General features: G+C 44.4%; 1 protein-coding gene across 8 annotated transcripts in view; it reads right to left on the bottom strand.

Moving 5' to 3' along the window:
- The window catches only part of NEBL (nebulette), a 439,204-nt gene that overhangs the window by 23,409 nt on the left and 399,598 nt on the right, over positions 1-16,197 (bottom strand). For 6 of the 8 annotated variants that reach the window (XM_030550411.1, XM_030550405.1, XM_030550408.1 and 3 more), the window contains one exon: positions 8,173-8,265. The exons of the other annotated variants lie outside the window; for them this stretch is intronic. In XM_030550411.1, coding sequence (XP_030406271.1) covers positions 8,173-8,265 — 93 coding nt within the window. The remainder of the gene's footprint in view (positions 1-8,172; positions 8,266-16,197) is intronic. 8 annotated transcript variants of the gene reach the window in all.

Raw genomic sequence — 16,197 nt, 5'->3', positions numbered from 1 at the left:
CAATACTATCACATGGGCTTCTATGGTTACTTTCTGCCCCATCATGAAAGAACCTGGATTATTTTTTTTAATAATAATTTGTTCTAATGCACAATTTGTTCCAGGTGCTCAGGGGGTGGAGGTGAGTCTCATAAGAGATTGGCAGCTGTAGTCTCCCTATCTTAACTCTGAACTTCCATAATCTAGGTTTAGGTTACTTGTAATTTTAATCCAACTCAGAATTTCCTGGATATGTAATACTCTGTTCTTTGTTTATTATAACTAATGGTTTTGAAGGGAAATACACACACAAATCACTGACATATGCCTGCAACCTTAACTTCATTTTACCAAGTTTTTTGTGTGAGATTAATAAATAAAACCATAATTAATGGAACAGGTAGGGGAAGAAATATAAAACCAGATTCTCTGCTACAGAGAGAGGAGTCAAACGTAGTTTGAAAGCATCTTTGTTCTGCTCATATTCCAGGCTGCGGTAGTTGCTGAAATGTAAGTTACTATCTAAGGCTGCCTATGTGCTGGAGTGAGAGCATTATGGCTACTTCATTTCCTGATTACCTCAGCCCCACCCGCTTATGGCAGGGCTTACATAAGAGGGCGGTGTAGGGAGAATTCTCCCCTGGCACCCTGCAGTTCATTTACAGGCTTTACAGCCCTTATATGCTGACAGGGTGGTGTACAGATGACATGCAGTTCTTGCAGCAAATGGTGGCTGCAACCTATTAGGCCACTCCCAACCATAGGTTACTCTAATTCATGGCACAAAGTAACATTTGTGGAAGCGCCTATGTGACACAGGTGCCTAGACTCCCATTTCGAAAAGTGATTTTGGAGTCTAAATTACTTTTGAAAATGGGCCTGAACCATCCATGTCACTTAGGTATTCTTGAAAATATTACCAACTGTGTGGTCTCCTGCCCACTCAGATACAGAATGCTGGCTCAGACCACAAGCCAGCATGCTCTTCCCTTGTAGACAGAGCTAGAGCATTTTTGGCCAAACCTTGACCATCCATTTACATGCATCATTGTCTTGTGGAATTGCTGAATTCATCCCTCTCAGATTCAGCCACAGTTTAAAGATGTCTGTGCAAAAGCTGCAACATGCTTGGTCCTGTGACAAAGAAAACCAGACAAATACAACACAGCCCTAAAACCCAACCAAAAAGAAATGTCATATATTAGTGAGGACAACTGATATCCACAGCAACCAGTGAGAACAGTAGGGGTGATTCACTTAGCACCTCTTCTCAGCACACTGAAGAGGAAAATGTGAGCTGAGGGCAGCAAGGGAAGCTGAATGGCCCCTGCACTTTCCATCCCTTAAGAAGAGGGGAATTCCCACAGCCCCTTAAGGGAAAGCTATCAAGCAGCTCAACAAATATTTGGATTGTAATTGGCAAGAAGAGTGGAGTTCCTGGCATCCTTCTAAGACTTCCAAGCAAAAATGTCTTGGAGAATCACTATATGAAGGAGGCGGTAGGAAGGTCAGGACTGGATAGAAAGGATTCTTTGACAAAAAAAAAATTCTTCTAACATTAATTTTTAATTCCAGACTGTATAAACCCAACATATTGTTATGCTGGGGGTTGAGTGAAACCTCATTGAAGTTGGTGAGTGTAACAGCAGCCCTTCATTCAGGACAAACATAAAAAAGCAATTAAGCTCGTGTGCGGTATAGACAGATGAAACAATAAGACCACATGCAAGCCTGGAGGTGTTTAACTTCAATCATGAAGTCAGTCTTCCCTGGCGTCTGAATGTAAATGCATGGGACTAGGCATTGTTTGATGGAGCCATGTGTGTGAGGGAGAAGGGGCTGAAACACCAGAGAAGGCAGCAAGGAAGCTTTCATAGCATGATTTTGAGGAAAAAAAAAATAAAGAGTCAGATTTTGGGTGGAATGCTGGTTAGAAAGAGGCTTGGAATGATGAAAAAAGAAATTGTCTCTTGTCGTTTGTTTCATACTCTGTTCAGGGACACAGAATTTTACATATATTCTTTGTAAACAAACAGGACTGCATCAAAGAAATACCTGCCTCGGGCATCAGTGTATCCCCCAAATGGAAATAACCTGAAAGATCCTGAATATTGCCCAACCACTCAGGTCAAAAGGGGTAACAATATCTTGCTACAATACATTGACCTTAACAGGTCAACACATCCTCATTGAGTCCTAACCCCTTATCCTGGCTGAACAGATCTGTGAGCCATTAGTGATTATCTCTGAGAACTCATGGAAGACGGGAGAAATCTCAGAGGACTGCACAACAGGTAAATAGGTACCTATCTATAAAAAAAGGGGGGAATAAGGATAACCAAGGGAACTGCAGACCAATCATCTTAACTTTAGTTCCAGAAAGATAATGGAGCAAAAATAATCAAACAATCAATTTATATGCACCTAGACGATAATAAGGTGATAAGTAACAGTCAATGTGAATTTGTCAAGAACAAATCATGTCAAACCAACCTATTATGTTTCTTTGACAGGGCAACAAGCCTTGTCGATTGGGGGAAGCCAAAGATGTAATATATCTCGAAGTTAGTAAGACTTCTGATACTGTCTTACGTGACCTTTTCATAAGCAAAGTAGGGAAATATAGCGTAGATTAACTTACAATAAAGTGGGCACACAACTGGTTGGAAAAGCATAGTCAGAGAGTAGTTATCAATCGTTCACAAATAAGCTGGAAGGGCATACTGAGTGGGGTCCAGCAGCAGGGCTGCCGGGGGGGGGGGGAAGTGGGGCAATTTGTCCCAGACCCCGGGCCCCACAGGGGCTCCCATGGGAGTTTTCAGAGGGTCTTCAGCGGCAAGTCCTTCAATGCCACTGAACACACCCAGATCGAGTGAAAGACCTGCTGCCGAAGACCCAGAGCTCCTTCCACTCTGGGTCTTCAGCGGCAGTTCGGCAGCAGGTCCTTCACTCGCTCTGGGACCCGCTGCCAAAGTGCCTCGAAGACCCGGAGCAGAAGGACCCCTGCCACCGAAGACCCCAAGCCCCTGAATCCTCTGCGCAGCCCTGTCCAGCAGGAATCTGTCCTGGGTGTGGATCTATTCAATATCTTCATAAATGATTTGGATAATGGCATAGAGGGTACACTTATAAAGTTTGCAGACGATACCAAACTGGAAGGGGTTGTAAGTGCTCAGAAGGACAGGATCAGAATTAAAAATGATCTTGACAAACTGGAGAAATGGTCTGAAATGAACAGCATGAAATGCAATATGGACGAATGCAAATTATTACACTTAGGCACAAATAATAAATTGCACAAATACAAAATGGGAAATAACTGCCTAGGAAGAAGTACTGCAGAAAAGGATAAGGGGGGTAATAGTGGATCACTAGCTAAATATGAAACAACAGTGCAATATTGTTGCAAAAGACCTCAACTAGAGAATTCTGTCCAGTTCCGGGCATCACACTTCTAGAAAGCTGTGGATAAATTAGAGAAAATCCAGGAGAAAGCAATAAAAATGATTAAAGATCTAGAAAGCATGACCTATGAGGAAAGACTGAAGAAACTGGGTTTGTTTAGTCTGGAGAAAAGAAGACTGAGGTGGGACATGATAACAGTCTTCAAGGATGTAAAAGGTTGTTATATAGCCACTGAGGATAGGAAAGTAGTAATGTGCTTAAATTGCAGCAAAGGAGATTTAGACATTAGGAAAAACTTCCTAACTGTCAGGGTAGTAAAGCACTGGAACGAATTACAGCAGGTGGTTATAGAATCTCGGTCACTGGAGGTTTTTTAAGAACAAACACCTGTCCGGGATGGTCTAGATAATATTTAGTCCTGCCTCAGTGCAGAGCACTGCACTTGATGACCTATCAAGATCCATTCAAGTCCTGTATTTCTATGAGTCTGTGATAACAATGAATTTTGAAAGAGACACAAAAACAAAGAATGTTAATAGTGAAGCAATCAATAAGATATCCACCCTACTTACTATTCTCAGACTGAGACTCAGGAGATAAGGACTCAGTTCCCAGTTCTCACTGACTTCCTGTATGATCACAGACAAGTCATTTCTCTGAGCCTCAGTCCCCCATCTGCACATAGGAGATAACACTATTTTCCTTCTCCCATCCTTAGTCTGCCTTGTATAGCTGTTGCGGGCAGGACTATCACTTATTACGTATACGTACAGCAGCTAGCATAAAGGGCTCTGATCTTAGTTGAGACCTCTAGGCACTATGACAACAATACTGTAATGTACTACACTAAAAGGTGTCAGGCTCTATGTGTGCCTTCTGCAGTTTACAGTTGGAATGCTTGGTACCCTTCTAATACTAAGTTGCAACAAAGAATCCTAAACTATGAGTTGGTGGCAGTATCTCTATATTAATATATTATAACATTTTTAAAAGTTTTAAAAGATATTTAAAACCACTTTCATTTTTTAATGCCCATATTTTCCAAAGTTAATATTGGCTGTCTCTCCCACTCTACAATTTTTTAAATTCTAGAACACATTGGTTTAAAATTCACAAATAGAGTCTAATACACACTGCAATGTAATTGGAGATGGGTCGGACCCGCAAAATTTGGATTATGATCCAACATTCTCAAAGTTCAACAATCAATATTTTGCTTCTGGCCTATTTCTAATGTTGACAGAAAGTGAGCAAATGGAAGAATAAACATTTCACACTTATTGTGTGGTAGAATTCCATGCAAACAACAAAAAAGTACTTTCTCTGAACAAAGTTATATATATATAAGTCCTCAAAAAGAGAAAATTGCTGGCAGAAGCATGAAGCCAGGGTATCAGTATGTTCTGATAAGCAAGTCTTTTCATATGGCAAATTGAGAATAGAACAGAAAGTCACACTAGTACAGACAATTCACATTTAACTTTTTAAAGATCCAAAAAATCATTCTCAGAGATCTTCTATTTATTTTACAACCCTGTATACCATATGATCCATTAGCAGAAGTATTTATATTTGTGGTATGAGTTTGTACTAATGAAAACAACTTTTGCACAATATTCTGATACAAAACTGTACACTGGAAAAATAACAGATTATAATCTTAGTTTCTAAATGTACTTTCTGAATACCTTATTTTCAGATCTATAGCATATGAGAGCCCAGGAAAGGTTTCTTATCTAAGAAAGGTCTCAGTCTTTCTTCGTTTCCTTTCATGGTATCAAAAAACAGCCTAATGCATACAGATATTTACTATAGTAATGGTGAGATCTGGTCATTAAGACCCTCAACTGTTATTACAAGGTTGATTTGCTCACTGGAAATGACAAGTAGGTTCAAGCTGCTTAGTTAAGTTGCATATTTTCTCATTTACACTGTGTACTCCCATTATGTCTTCAAAAAGAAAGAAAACCAGATTGGTGAGTTTAGTTAGAACAAAAGGAGTCTTCATTTCATTACAGTAAATGGCAGTTACTCAAGCTTTCAGATTATTACAGTTCAATTCCCAAAGGTGATGAGGTGGGGAATAGAAAGATGGCATGCAAATAAGTATGGAAGCTTGAAAAGCTTCTTGTGCCTCCCCATGGACCAAGTTCAGTGCAAGTATTTCAAAAGCTCACATGGGTCTAATGTTTTATGCATAAATAAGGTTCATTGAGTTAACAGTGGCCTGTGAGATTTGAACACAGTGTGACAATGTTATTAGTGGGGAAAAAAGTGGGACTCCATGGATACCTCCTTCATCAGATGGCCTTGTCACCTCACTGCAGTAAGAAAGGCTAGGGTTTGTCTCAGAACCATCTGACTTTTCACCTCCCAAACTCATGCCAGAAGTACTGGTGGAATGGAAATGCTGTTTATTATAACGGCTTGCTTTTTCTACAAAGGGGAAAAGATACTGCAGTGAACGGTGAGCTGACAGAAGAGCAAAACAGAAAAAAAACAACACAGCAAATGATTTATGTAACAATAGCTTGAAAGGTGAACTTAGTTCATTTGCACATTCATTTGGAACATCACTGGTTCAAAAAAGTTTGACTAGGATTTTGACTGGTTTGTATCCTGCTTCAAATGGTATAAAGGAGGGGAAGAAAGGAGGGCCGGGGCAGAGATCCTAGGGAAAAACAGGGTGAAAAATGGAGTAGAGAAGGGAGAGAAAAAAAACTGTTATTGAAAAATAAAGGCATTATTCCACCCTATACAAAAGTCTCTCAGATTAAAACGGGCACATTTGCTTTTAAATTGGATCATGGTTGAAAAAAATAACAACATGGCTTTAAATCACATGGAAAAAGGCTTGATGTTCAAACTTATTCAAGCACAAACTCCATAAAATTGCTTGAGAAGTCTGTAAAGCCCCAAACAAGAAAGTGAGTGACCTACCTGTACATTAAATGCTATTCTTTTTATAGACTCAATATACAAGTGATTCTAGACAATCTACATTGATTTTCAGTCCTAATTACTTAGCCCTATATGGAAGGAGAGAGTGTGGAGAAAGTACTGTTTGGAAATATCAGCTTTTCCCCAAAAAATGTGGAAAACTTTGAGGGACGATTGATGTGAAAGAGAGCAAGAAATTGGGTGAGATAAACAATTTCAAACCAAAATTTCTAATTTTTACTGGGGTAGTAAATGCAACAAACGTTGGCTGTATCTGCCTTTATTCTCTACAACTCAACTGTGATCAACTGACAGGATGATTATTTTCATTACTATAATTAAGGTTCTATAAATGTTTCCACTAAAAAAATAATTTTCTGGGATTTATAACTCAGTCAAAATAATTTTGTTCCAGCATTTAACTTGCCTTACAGTCTTCTCTGTCTAATAATACTTTATTTTGAAACATCAATAACATAAATTCGGGAACAGAAATGACTGCTACAATGGCCATCTTTTTTTTCCACAGCAAGATAAATATAGTCTCTCTCATGCAGAGGTTAGGAGTTTAGCATCCTGACACATCAGTGGTCACTGCTGTATTTTAATTGTATAGATATTTTTAAAGATGAAATTTAAAGATTTTAAATACTGTGGCTGTAAGGCATGAAGGAAGCTTATGAAAAGGTTGAGGATGCTTGCACAATGTGCTTATACTTCATCGATAATCTCCTGGTAAACTGCATTGTAAAACTGGTTTGGATTCAAACAAGAAATCTGGCCAGCTACTAGGATCTGACTCAAAGCCTACTAAAGACAACTGGAATCTTTCCAATGAGTCTAATGGGCTTCAGATTAGGTCTCCTTAGCCTCTAATATGGTGTTTTAGGATATTTATGGCTAGGTATTTTGAAAAAGTATAAAGATAAAAGTAGCAAAGAAAGATTATTTTAACCAATTTTACATTTGGAAGAACCTATTTTAAATACATTTTTATATTTAAAGAATTCCAAGCTTAAGAGTTCAAAAGACCAAGGGTGAAATCCCAGCCCTGCTGAAGTAAATGGCAACACTACTAGTTGTTTCCATCACTAAATGTGTATTATTGTTAATAAACTGTCTGCAAATCAGCTTAAGTTCTTCAAAAAAACCGAAACAAACAAAAAAACTCTAAAACCACACTCTTGACCTCCTCTGCTTTCTTTATTAAACTGAGTGGAAATACTTTTTAATCAAATTCAAAAGGCTCTTTAAGCCCCTACCACTAGCAGAAAAGAAGGCAATAATGGAACTCAAGCCATAATATGTTGCCTGTGTTTGTTCCCTTTCCCCTAGCCTCTGTCTATTTGTCCATCTATCCTCAGATTGTGCGCTACCTAAGAGCAGGGACTGTCCTTTCTTGAATGTTTGGAAAGCATAAAGCACATTGCAGGTGCTACTGTAAACAAACAAATGACAGGTGCAAGCAAATATAATACATTGTAACCCATAAGCAAAAATCACACAAGACCTTGAAACTTATTTTATGAATCAAACCCTCCTGAATCTTTGAAGTTTTAGTGAAATCCAGTTATTTGGAAATCAGGACAAGAGACTTCAGTACTACTGGAATTACTATAGTTTTAACTGTAACTGAAAACAGTAATTCTAGTTTAAGATAAATGCCTTCACTGTTACTTAGTTGTGTGTGAGAATATAGTTATAATTTCCTTTAATACACTCATTTTAAAAGTGGAATGGTTGTAAAATGAAAAAATACAACATATAGCTGATATATTGACCTGAAAATTTGATACATCAGCTTCATTAAAAAGTGGATTTGGGGAAAACTCAAGATATAAGCAATACCAGAAAGTATACGCAGACTCCTAGACTGAATACTGTCTTCCAGAGGATCAATGTCGAAGATGGAGCCAGGATCTGTGCGCCAAACTTTGAGGTCTTTTCCCAAAAGAAAGAAATGATAAGACAGACAAGCAGTGAAGGAAATAAAAGCATGAGAACAAGAAGTTTTAAAATGACAGGGATTGTCTTGATCTAGACATTAATGGAAATATCTAGACATTCCTAGACAAGAAGGCATTTGTTTTCTCAGCTGTCATTTAAAATGAATGCAACACAGTCCTTTAAGTGTTGTACATCATTCATTAAGAGCTTTTCCTTTTAATTTTGTCAACCATGACAGTTACATTTTATACGGCTATACCAATTTTACCAATTTTCTAAGGCTATTCCAATGGAAACAATTAAAAAAACCCTTACACTAGATAGCACTAGACAGTTATCTGGTGCTTCTGTGTCTTAACTGTTATTTCTGTTTGTCATCCTAGAACATAAGTTTCTTAGGGCACAGGCCACATCTTACCCCACATTATCCCAAAACAATGCTGAACCACAACTTATTAATTTAATAACAGTTATAACCATGAGACTTTTCCTCACAATTCTATACAGAAATTATTACAACTTTGCAGTTCACCATCCTGTATTGGATAGCTTAGAATAGAGGTCTTCAGATTAAAAGGTGACATTTTATATGAAGACTTCATGTATAAACAATGTATAAAAGGTTGAAATGATTACACAATGTTTTACTAAACGACTACACAATAGTTATAGAGTTCCATAAGTCAAAATGTTGCTTATAACCATGTACAGTATATATAACCATCTATAAAACCTTCTGTCAATAGGCTTACCACAACCTGTAAAATGTACTGCTTGTGGCTGTAACATGCTTATCAAATCTACTAATTGTTTCAAAATCAAACCTTGATACTAAGTGTGATCAATTAACATATGGATCTGCCAGATAACAGGGGAAAAGGCAAATTGTACATTCATTCATGTGTGTCTTGCTAGACAAGCCATCTGCAGGATTTTAGTGGATCCCAATATGTTGGAGGAGATTAAATGAACTTGACCCTGTTGCTATGGGGGAGTGGAATCAGGCTAATTTATAAGTCACTAGGTAAAGCTGTACTCTAGGGACCCCAAATATGTGGCATCCCAAGTGTTTTATTGGATTGCTTATGCCAGATCCCTGCAATTAATGACACAACAAGAGCAGGCACAGCCAATAAAACAAGTCTTACAGCCTGGAGCTGTATTCATTGTGTGTGCTACATATTATCTACTACAGCCTTACAATGGAGTGTAGTGCTAGCTCCTGCAGACAAAATGAATGGAAAGCCAGTGTACAGTCATTTGGCCCTAGCAATGACAATTGGAACTTCTATGTAAAGCACAGACAGGCTTGAAAGACGAAGTGAATTGGTGAATCCCATTTTTCATACTACACTGTGCATTTCTAAATAAAAAACATGAAAACTACGTATGGACTTCAGTACACAAACCATTTATTTATTACATTGATTTTATTCTCCTGTGTAGTCTGCAATAATGTATATAAAAAAAGAACCTTGCAATTCACTTCATCAGATGGAGCACTTTAGCTTCATTGTGGCCTCTATCCAACTGAAAATATTGTCGTTGGGTGTTTACCTACATAAGCTGCATGGACCCACTTTACTTCACCAATCCACAGACAGATCAGAATTCGGGGGCTGGGAAATATCCCATTTATTTCAAAGGCTTTAGACTGTCCTATTATGCATAACATAAAATTCCATTTTCTAGAGCAGAATTTTGCTGTTGTTCAGGCACTGAAAAAAGTTGTTAGGGCTCCACTGATTACACTTAGAGAGCCCACCAGGTAGGTTCTAATACGGAAGTATTACTCCCTACCTGAATGAACATTTATCAGCCGGGGTTAACTTAAGAGTCACGGCTGGGGGTTTTTTTTGACCCTGTGATCTTTTCCAGATGCCAAGGACCTCCCCCGAAGAAGGAGTTCTTTGATTCTGTTTAAACAAGCCTATGTGACTGCAGATCATTTGAGAAAGACATTAACTGAAATATTAGTAAATGTAAAAATCTCAGGTTTGTCATGGGCTATTTCCATTAAATAATTATTGTTTTTTGCTTTCACTTTTTTTTTAAAAAAGGTGTTTCTCTTTAGTTTTTCTTTTATTAAAGGACTTCTAGTTGAAAAACTGTACAGAAGTGCTAACTTTTCCTCAATAAGTTATTGATAAGCGGGGAAATTTATGCTCTGAGAGAGAAGCTCAGTTATGACTGACTGGAATGTGCGCCACTGAGCCCTTCTGTCATCACACTCATGGTTGCGTTAGTGAATGACACATACACAAAGCAAAAATAAAGCTTACAGTGCAGCACTGGCTGGGCTTTAAAACATGCTGAATAGGAGGATGTTGTGGAGCACATGAATGCATGAGTTTTTCTACTGCTAGCTGACTACCTTGCTTCTAGTTTTGGAAGTCAGGTGGTTGTTCTGGCTTTGGGGTCTCCATGGCGGACCAATGATTCCTCTGACTAGGTTGTGTTGCCTCAGTGCCAAGATGTGCAAGGCCTTCACAGTCTGCAAAGCTATCTTCCAGAGTGAGCTCTGTCACTCCCTGTTATAAAATTCTCTATGATAGAAGGCCATGTCTTCTTAGTCTCCATTCAATTCTGTCATAAATTACCCTTGTTATTAGGTACAGAAGTCTCTAGAATGAACATCTTGGGGATTCTTGTGGCCTGTAATCGTGCCAGAAAATAGGACAACCAGAAGGAGAAAAATGAATAAAGCCAAGTTCTCTTCCCCCTTCCGATTATATTTCTGCCAACTTTTAGGATTTAGATTTTCTTTTTTCAGTTTGAGCAAATACTAGTTGATATGAAAATTCAGGAAGACAGCTGAACTCAAGACCTCGAAATGTTATGGCCCAGAGAGCTACCGTGTCCATTTCTTTCCCTCTGACCACTTACAGCCTTAACCTGAACAATCTTTTAGAGCAGCTGTTCTTGAGCTGTGGCCTACCTGAAGAGCTACTGGCAAGCCACAGAAAAGACAGTTACTCACCTTTGTAACTGTTGTTCTTCGAGATGTGTTGCTCATATCCATTCCAGTTAGGTGTGCGCACTGCGCGTGCACGTTCATCAGAAGACTTTTTACCCTAGCAACTCCAGTGGGCCGGCAGGTCGCCCCCTAGAGTGGCGCCGCCATGGCACTCGATATATACCCCTGCCGGCCCACCCGCTCCTCAGTTCCTTCTTGCCGGCTATTCCGACAGTGGGGAAGGAGGGCGGGTGTGGAATGGATATGAGCAACACATCTCGAAGAGCAACAGTTACAAAGGTGAGTAACCGTCTTTTCTTCTTCGAGTGATTGCTCATATCCATTCCAGTTAGGTGAATCCCAAGCCTTACCTAGGCGGTGGGGTCGGAGTGAGAAGTCGCGGCATGGAGCACTGCAGAGCCGAAGGCCGCGTCATCTCTAGACTGCTGGACCAGGGCATAATGGGAAGCAAAGATGTGGACGGAGGACCAGGTCGCCACCCTACAAATCTCCTGGATGGGCACGCGGGCGAGGAAAGCCATCGATGATGCTTGTGCCCTGGTGGAGTGTGCAGTCACATGACCCGTAGGGGTGTGAGCCAAGTCATAACAGGTCCTGATACAGGACGTCACCCACGAGGAGATCCTCTGTGAGGAAATGGGTAGTCCTTTCATTCGGTCCACTACTGCCACGAAGAGCTGGGGGGATTTGCGGAACGGTCTGGTCCTCTCCACATAAAACGCGAGTGCCCGGCGGACATCAAGTGAGTGGAGTTGTTGCTCCCTGCAGGACGAATGGGGCTTTGGGAAGAAGACGGGGAGAGAGATCTCCTGGTTGACATGAAAGGCTGAGACCACCTTGGAGAGAAAGGCAGGGTGTGGCCTCAGCTGCATCTTGTCTTTATGGAAGACCGCATACGGGGGATCTACCGCGAGAACCCAGAGTTCTGACACCCATCTGGCTGAGGTGATGGCCACCAGGAAAGAAGTCTTCCAGGAGAGATAGAGCAGGGAGCAAGTCGCTAACGGCTCAAATGGAGGGCCCATGAGCCGAGTCAGAACCAGGCTGAGATCCCAGATAGGGGCAGGGGGTTGAACCTGGGGGTAGAGACGTTCTAGTCCTTTCAGGAATCTAGTCACCGTAGGGTGAGAGAAAACCGAACGGCCATCACCCCCCGGATGAAAGGTGGAGATAGCCGCCAGGTGAACCCGAAGGGACGATATTGCCAGGCCCTGCTGCTTAAGAGACCAGATGTAATCGAGAATACTGGCAACAGAAACCTCCATAGGGAGGGAACCCCTTTCCGTGCACCAACAGGAGAAACGCTTCCACTTGGCCGAGTACGTCGCTCTAGTGGAAGGTTTCCTGCTGCCCAGTAGTACTTGACGTACAGGGGTAGAGCATCGTAGTCAGCCACTCAGGAGCCACGCCGTGAGGTGTAGAGACTGGAGGTCCGGGTGACGGAGCCTGCCGTGGTCCTGGGTGATCAGGTCCAGGTAAAGGGGCAGGGGGACTGGGTCGGCCAGAGACAGGTCCAGCAACATCGGATACCAATGTTGTCTGGGCCACGCTGGAGCTATCATAATCAAGCGGGCCCTGTCCCTGTGCACCTTCAGAAGGACCTTGTGGATAAGTGGGAATGGAGGGAACGCATAAAACAGGTGTGTCTTCCACAGGATAAGGACGGCATCCGCTACTGACCCTGGTTCCCGCCCTTGAAAGGAGCAGAACATCTGGCATTTCCTGTTCCCTCTGGAAGCGAAGAGGTCCAGCCAGGGACAACCCCACCTCTGGAAGAGTGAGAGGGCAACGTCCGGGTGAAGGGACCATTCGTGCGAAAGGAAGGATCTGCTCAGACGGTCTGCCAGCGTGTTCCGTACTCCGAGGAGAAAGGAAGCCATGAGGTGAATGGAGTGGGCTATACAAAAGTCCCAGAGCCGCATTGCCTCCTGACATAGGGGAGAGGATCTCATGCCGCCCTGCTTGTTGATATAGTACATGGTCGTCGTGTTGTCGGTGAATACCGAAACACAGCGACCTTGAAGCTGATGGGAGAACGCTTGGCAAGCAAGGCGGACCGCTCTCAACTCCCGTATGTTGATGTGGAGGGCCACTTCCTGAGGAGACCACTGGCCCTGCGTCCTCAGGGTTCCGAGGTGGGCCCCCCAACCCAGGTCTGAGGCATCCATTGTTAGGGATACCGAGGGTTGGGGCGGATGAAATGGGAGCCCCGCACACACTACGGACTGATCTAGCCACCACCGGAGGGAATCCAATACCTCCTGGGGAATGGTGATAACCGCGCCCAGCAGATGCCTGGCCAGAAGGTGTTGTGTGATAAGCCAGGACTGGAGGGGCCTCATGCGAAGTCGCGCATAACCCGTAACAAAGGTGCAGGCCGCCATGTGGCCTAAGAGGGTTAGGCACGTCCTTATAGAGGTCAAGGGAGCCGTCTGTAGACGCCGAATGATGGCAGACAGCGTCTGGAACCTGGACAGCGGCAGAACGGCCCTGGCCAAAGTGGAGTCCAGAATGGCCCCGATGAACTCTATCCTCTGCGTGAGGAGCAGAGTGGACTTGTCCACGTTGATAATGAGGCCCAAAGTTCCAAAGAGTCTGCTGATCTTGCGGACGTGGTTGAGGACCTGCGACTCTGACGTGCCTCGAATCAGCCAGTCGTCGAGGTAGGGGAATACATGTATGCGACTGCGTCGAAGATAGGCGACAACGACAGCCATGCATTTCGTGAATACCCTCGGGGCCGTGGAGAGGCCAAATGGGAGGACCGCAAATTGATAATGGTGGCAGTCGACCACGAACCAAAGGAAGCGTCTGTGTTGCGGAAAAATGGCTATATGAAAATAAGCGTCCTGCATGTCGAGGGCGACGTACCAGTCTCCAGGATCCAGAGATGGGATAATGGTCCCCAGGGATACCATGCGGAACTTCAACTTCACCATATATTTGTTGAGTTCCCGCAGGTCGAGGATGGGTCTGAGGCCTCCCTTGGCCTTGGGGATCAGAAAGTAGCGGGAATAAAACCCCTTGCCCTTCTCATTCTCCGGAACCGCCTCTATGGCTCCTTTGTCGAGGAGCATCCGCACCTCCTGAACGAGGAATTGCTCGTGAGAGGGGTCCCTGAAGAGGGACTAGGGCGGGGGGCGGGAGGGAGAGAGGGAGGGTGTGAAATAAATTGCAGACGGTAACCCGTTTGCACCGTGCGTAAGACCCAACTGTCAGAAGTTATTTGGGTCCATGCCGGGAGGAAGAACGAAAGGCGGTTGGAAAACGGGGGGGACAGATCCGTGGGGGAAACTGGTACAGCGTCCTCGGGTGCACCTTCAAAACGAAGGTTTTGGGCCCGGTGGGGCTTTAGAGAAGCCTTGATTCTGCCCCCCCTTGGTTGCCCGATTGTCTGCGCTGGCCATTCCTGCTTCGGCGTCTACTAAAGTCTTGCCGCTGGCGGTACTGGGGATAGGGCCGGCGCTGCTGCTGCTGTTGCGGCCGGAAGGGTCTGCGCTGCGTCCCGGGCGTGTGCATCCCTAGTGAGCGCATGATGACCCTATTGTCTTTCAGGCTTTTCAGCCTGGGGTCAGTCTTCTCTGAAAACAGGCCCTGACCTTCAAACTGGAGGTCCTGGATGGTGTGTTGGAGCTCCGGAGGAAGGCCAGAAACCTGTAGCCAGGAGATGTGGCGCATTGTAACCCCCGAAGCCAGAGTTCTGGTGGCCGAGTCTGCCGTGTCCAAGGATGCCTGCAATGAAGTTCTTGCAACCTTCTTGCCTTCATCAAGAATTGCCGTGAATTCTTGACGCGCATTCTGAGGCAACAACTCCTTGAACTTATCCGCTGCTACCCAGGAGTTATAGGCATAGCGGCTAAGGAGTGCCTGTTGGTTAGAGACCCTGAGTTGGAGGGCGCCCGCTGACTAGACCTTCCGGCCTAGCAGGTCCATGCGCCTCGCTTCCTTGGACTTCGGTGCTGGGGCCTGCTGCCCGTGGCGCTCCCTCTCGTTCACAGACTGCATGACGAGGGAGCACGGGGTTGGGTGGACATGCAGGTACTCATATCATTTGGAGGATGCCATAAACTTGCGCTCCACCTTGCGTGCAGCAGGAGGGATGGAGGCCGGTGATTGCCAGATGATATTAGCATTGGCTTGAATAGTAGTGATGAAGGGAAGGGCGACTCTGGTGGGAGCATCCGCTGAGAGAATGCTCACCACAGGATCTTCGATTTCCGAAACCTCCTCAGCCTGCAAGTTCAAGTTTTGCGCTACACGCCTGAGGAGGTCCTGGTGTGTCCTGAGGTCGAGTAGGGGAGGACTGGAGGATGATGTTCCCACCACCGCCTCATCGGGGGAGGACGACGAGGAGACCCCCGGTAGGAGCGGGTCCACGGGGGGCTCCGTCTGTACCAGCGCCTCTGATTCTGGAGGGAGCTCAGGGTCTGGCTGGTTAGATCGGTCTTCCCCCGCCGGAGAGCGGGGAGGGCGAGACAACAAGGCCTCCGGAGCCCTGCACTCAGATGCCACTGGTTGAGGTGGAATGTGTTGAGGGCCCTGGGCTTGATGGTACGCCCAGGGTGTCCAGAAGCCCCACTGCTGCGGTCCCTGATCCTGCGGAGGAGGGTCATGGAAGAGGGCCATGGGTCTGTCCACGTCCAGGGCGTACATGCTGTCTGCCTGCGATGAGACAGACGGCTGCCGGGAAGGCCACAGTGGGGCCGAACATGGCTGATAGGGCTCCCTCAGTCTCGACGTCGATGATCTTCTCGGTGCCGGGAACCGGTACCGGGAATCGTACCGGTGCCGGGATCGGGACCAGGACCTGCCACCAGCGCGGTGCTGGGAGGTCGACCGGGACCTGCTGCCGGCGCGGTGCCGGGAGGTCGACCGGGACCGGGACCTGCCGCCAGCTCGGTGCCGGGAGGTCGACCGGAGTGCTGACCGCCAACGGGAACGGCTCCTGG

The sequence above is a fragment of the Gopherus evgoodei genome, chromosome 2 (genome assembly GCF_007399415.2).
Source record: "Gopherus evgoodei ecotype Sinaloan lineage chromosome 2, rGopEvg1_v1.p, whole genome shotgun sequence".
NCBI lineage: Eukaryota > Metazoa > Chordata > Testudines > Testudinidae > Gopherus > Gopherus evgoodei.
The sequence above is the reverse complement of the archived record's forward strand: the minus strand, read 5'-3'. Positions and strand labels throughout refer to the sequence as shown.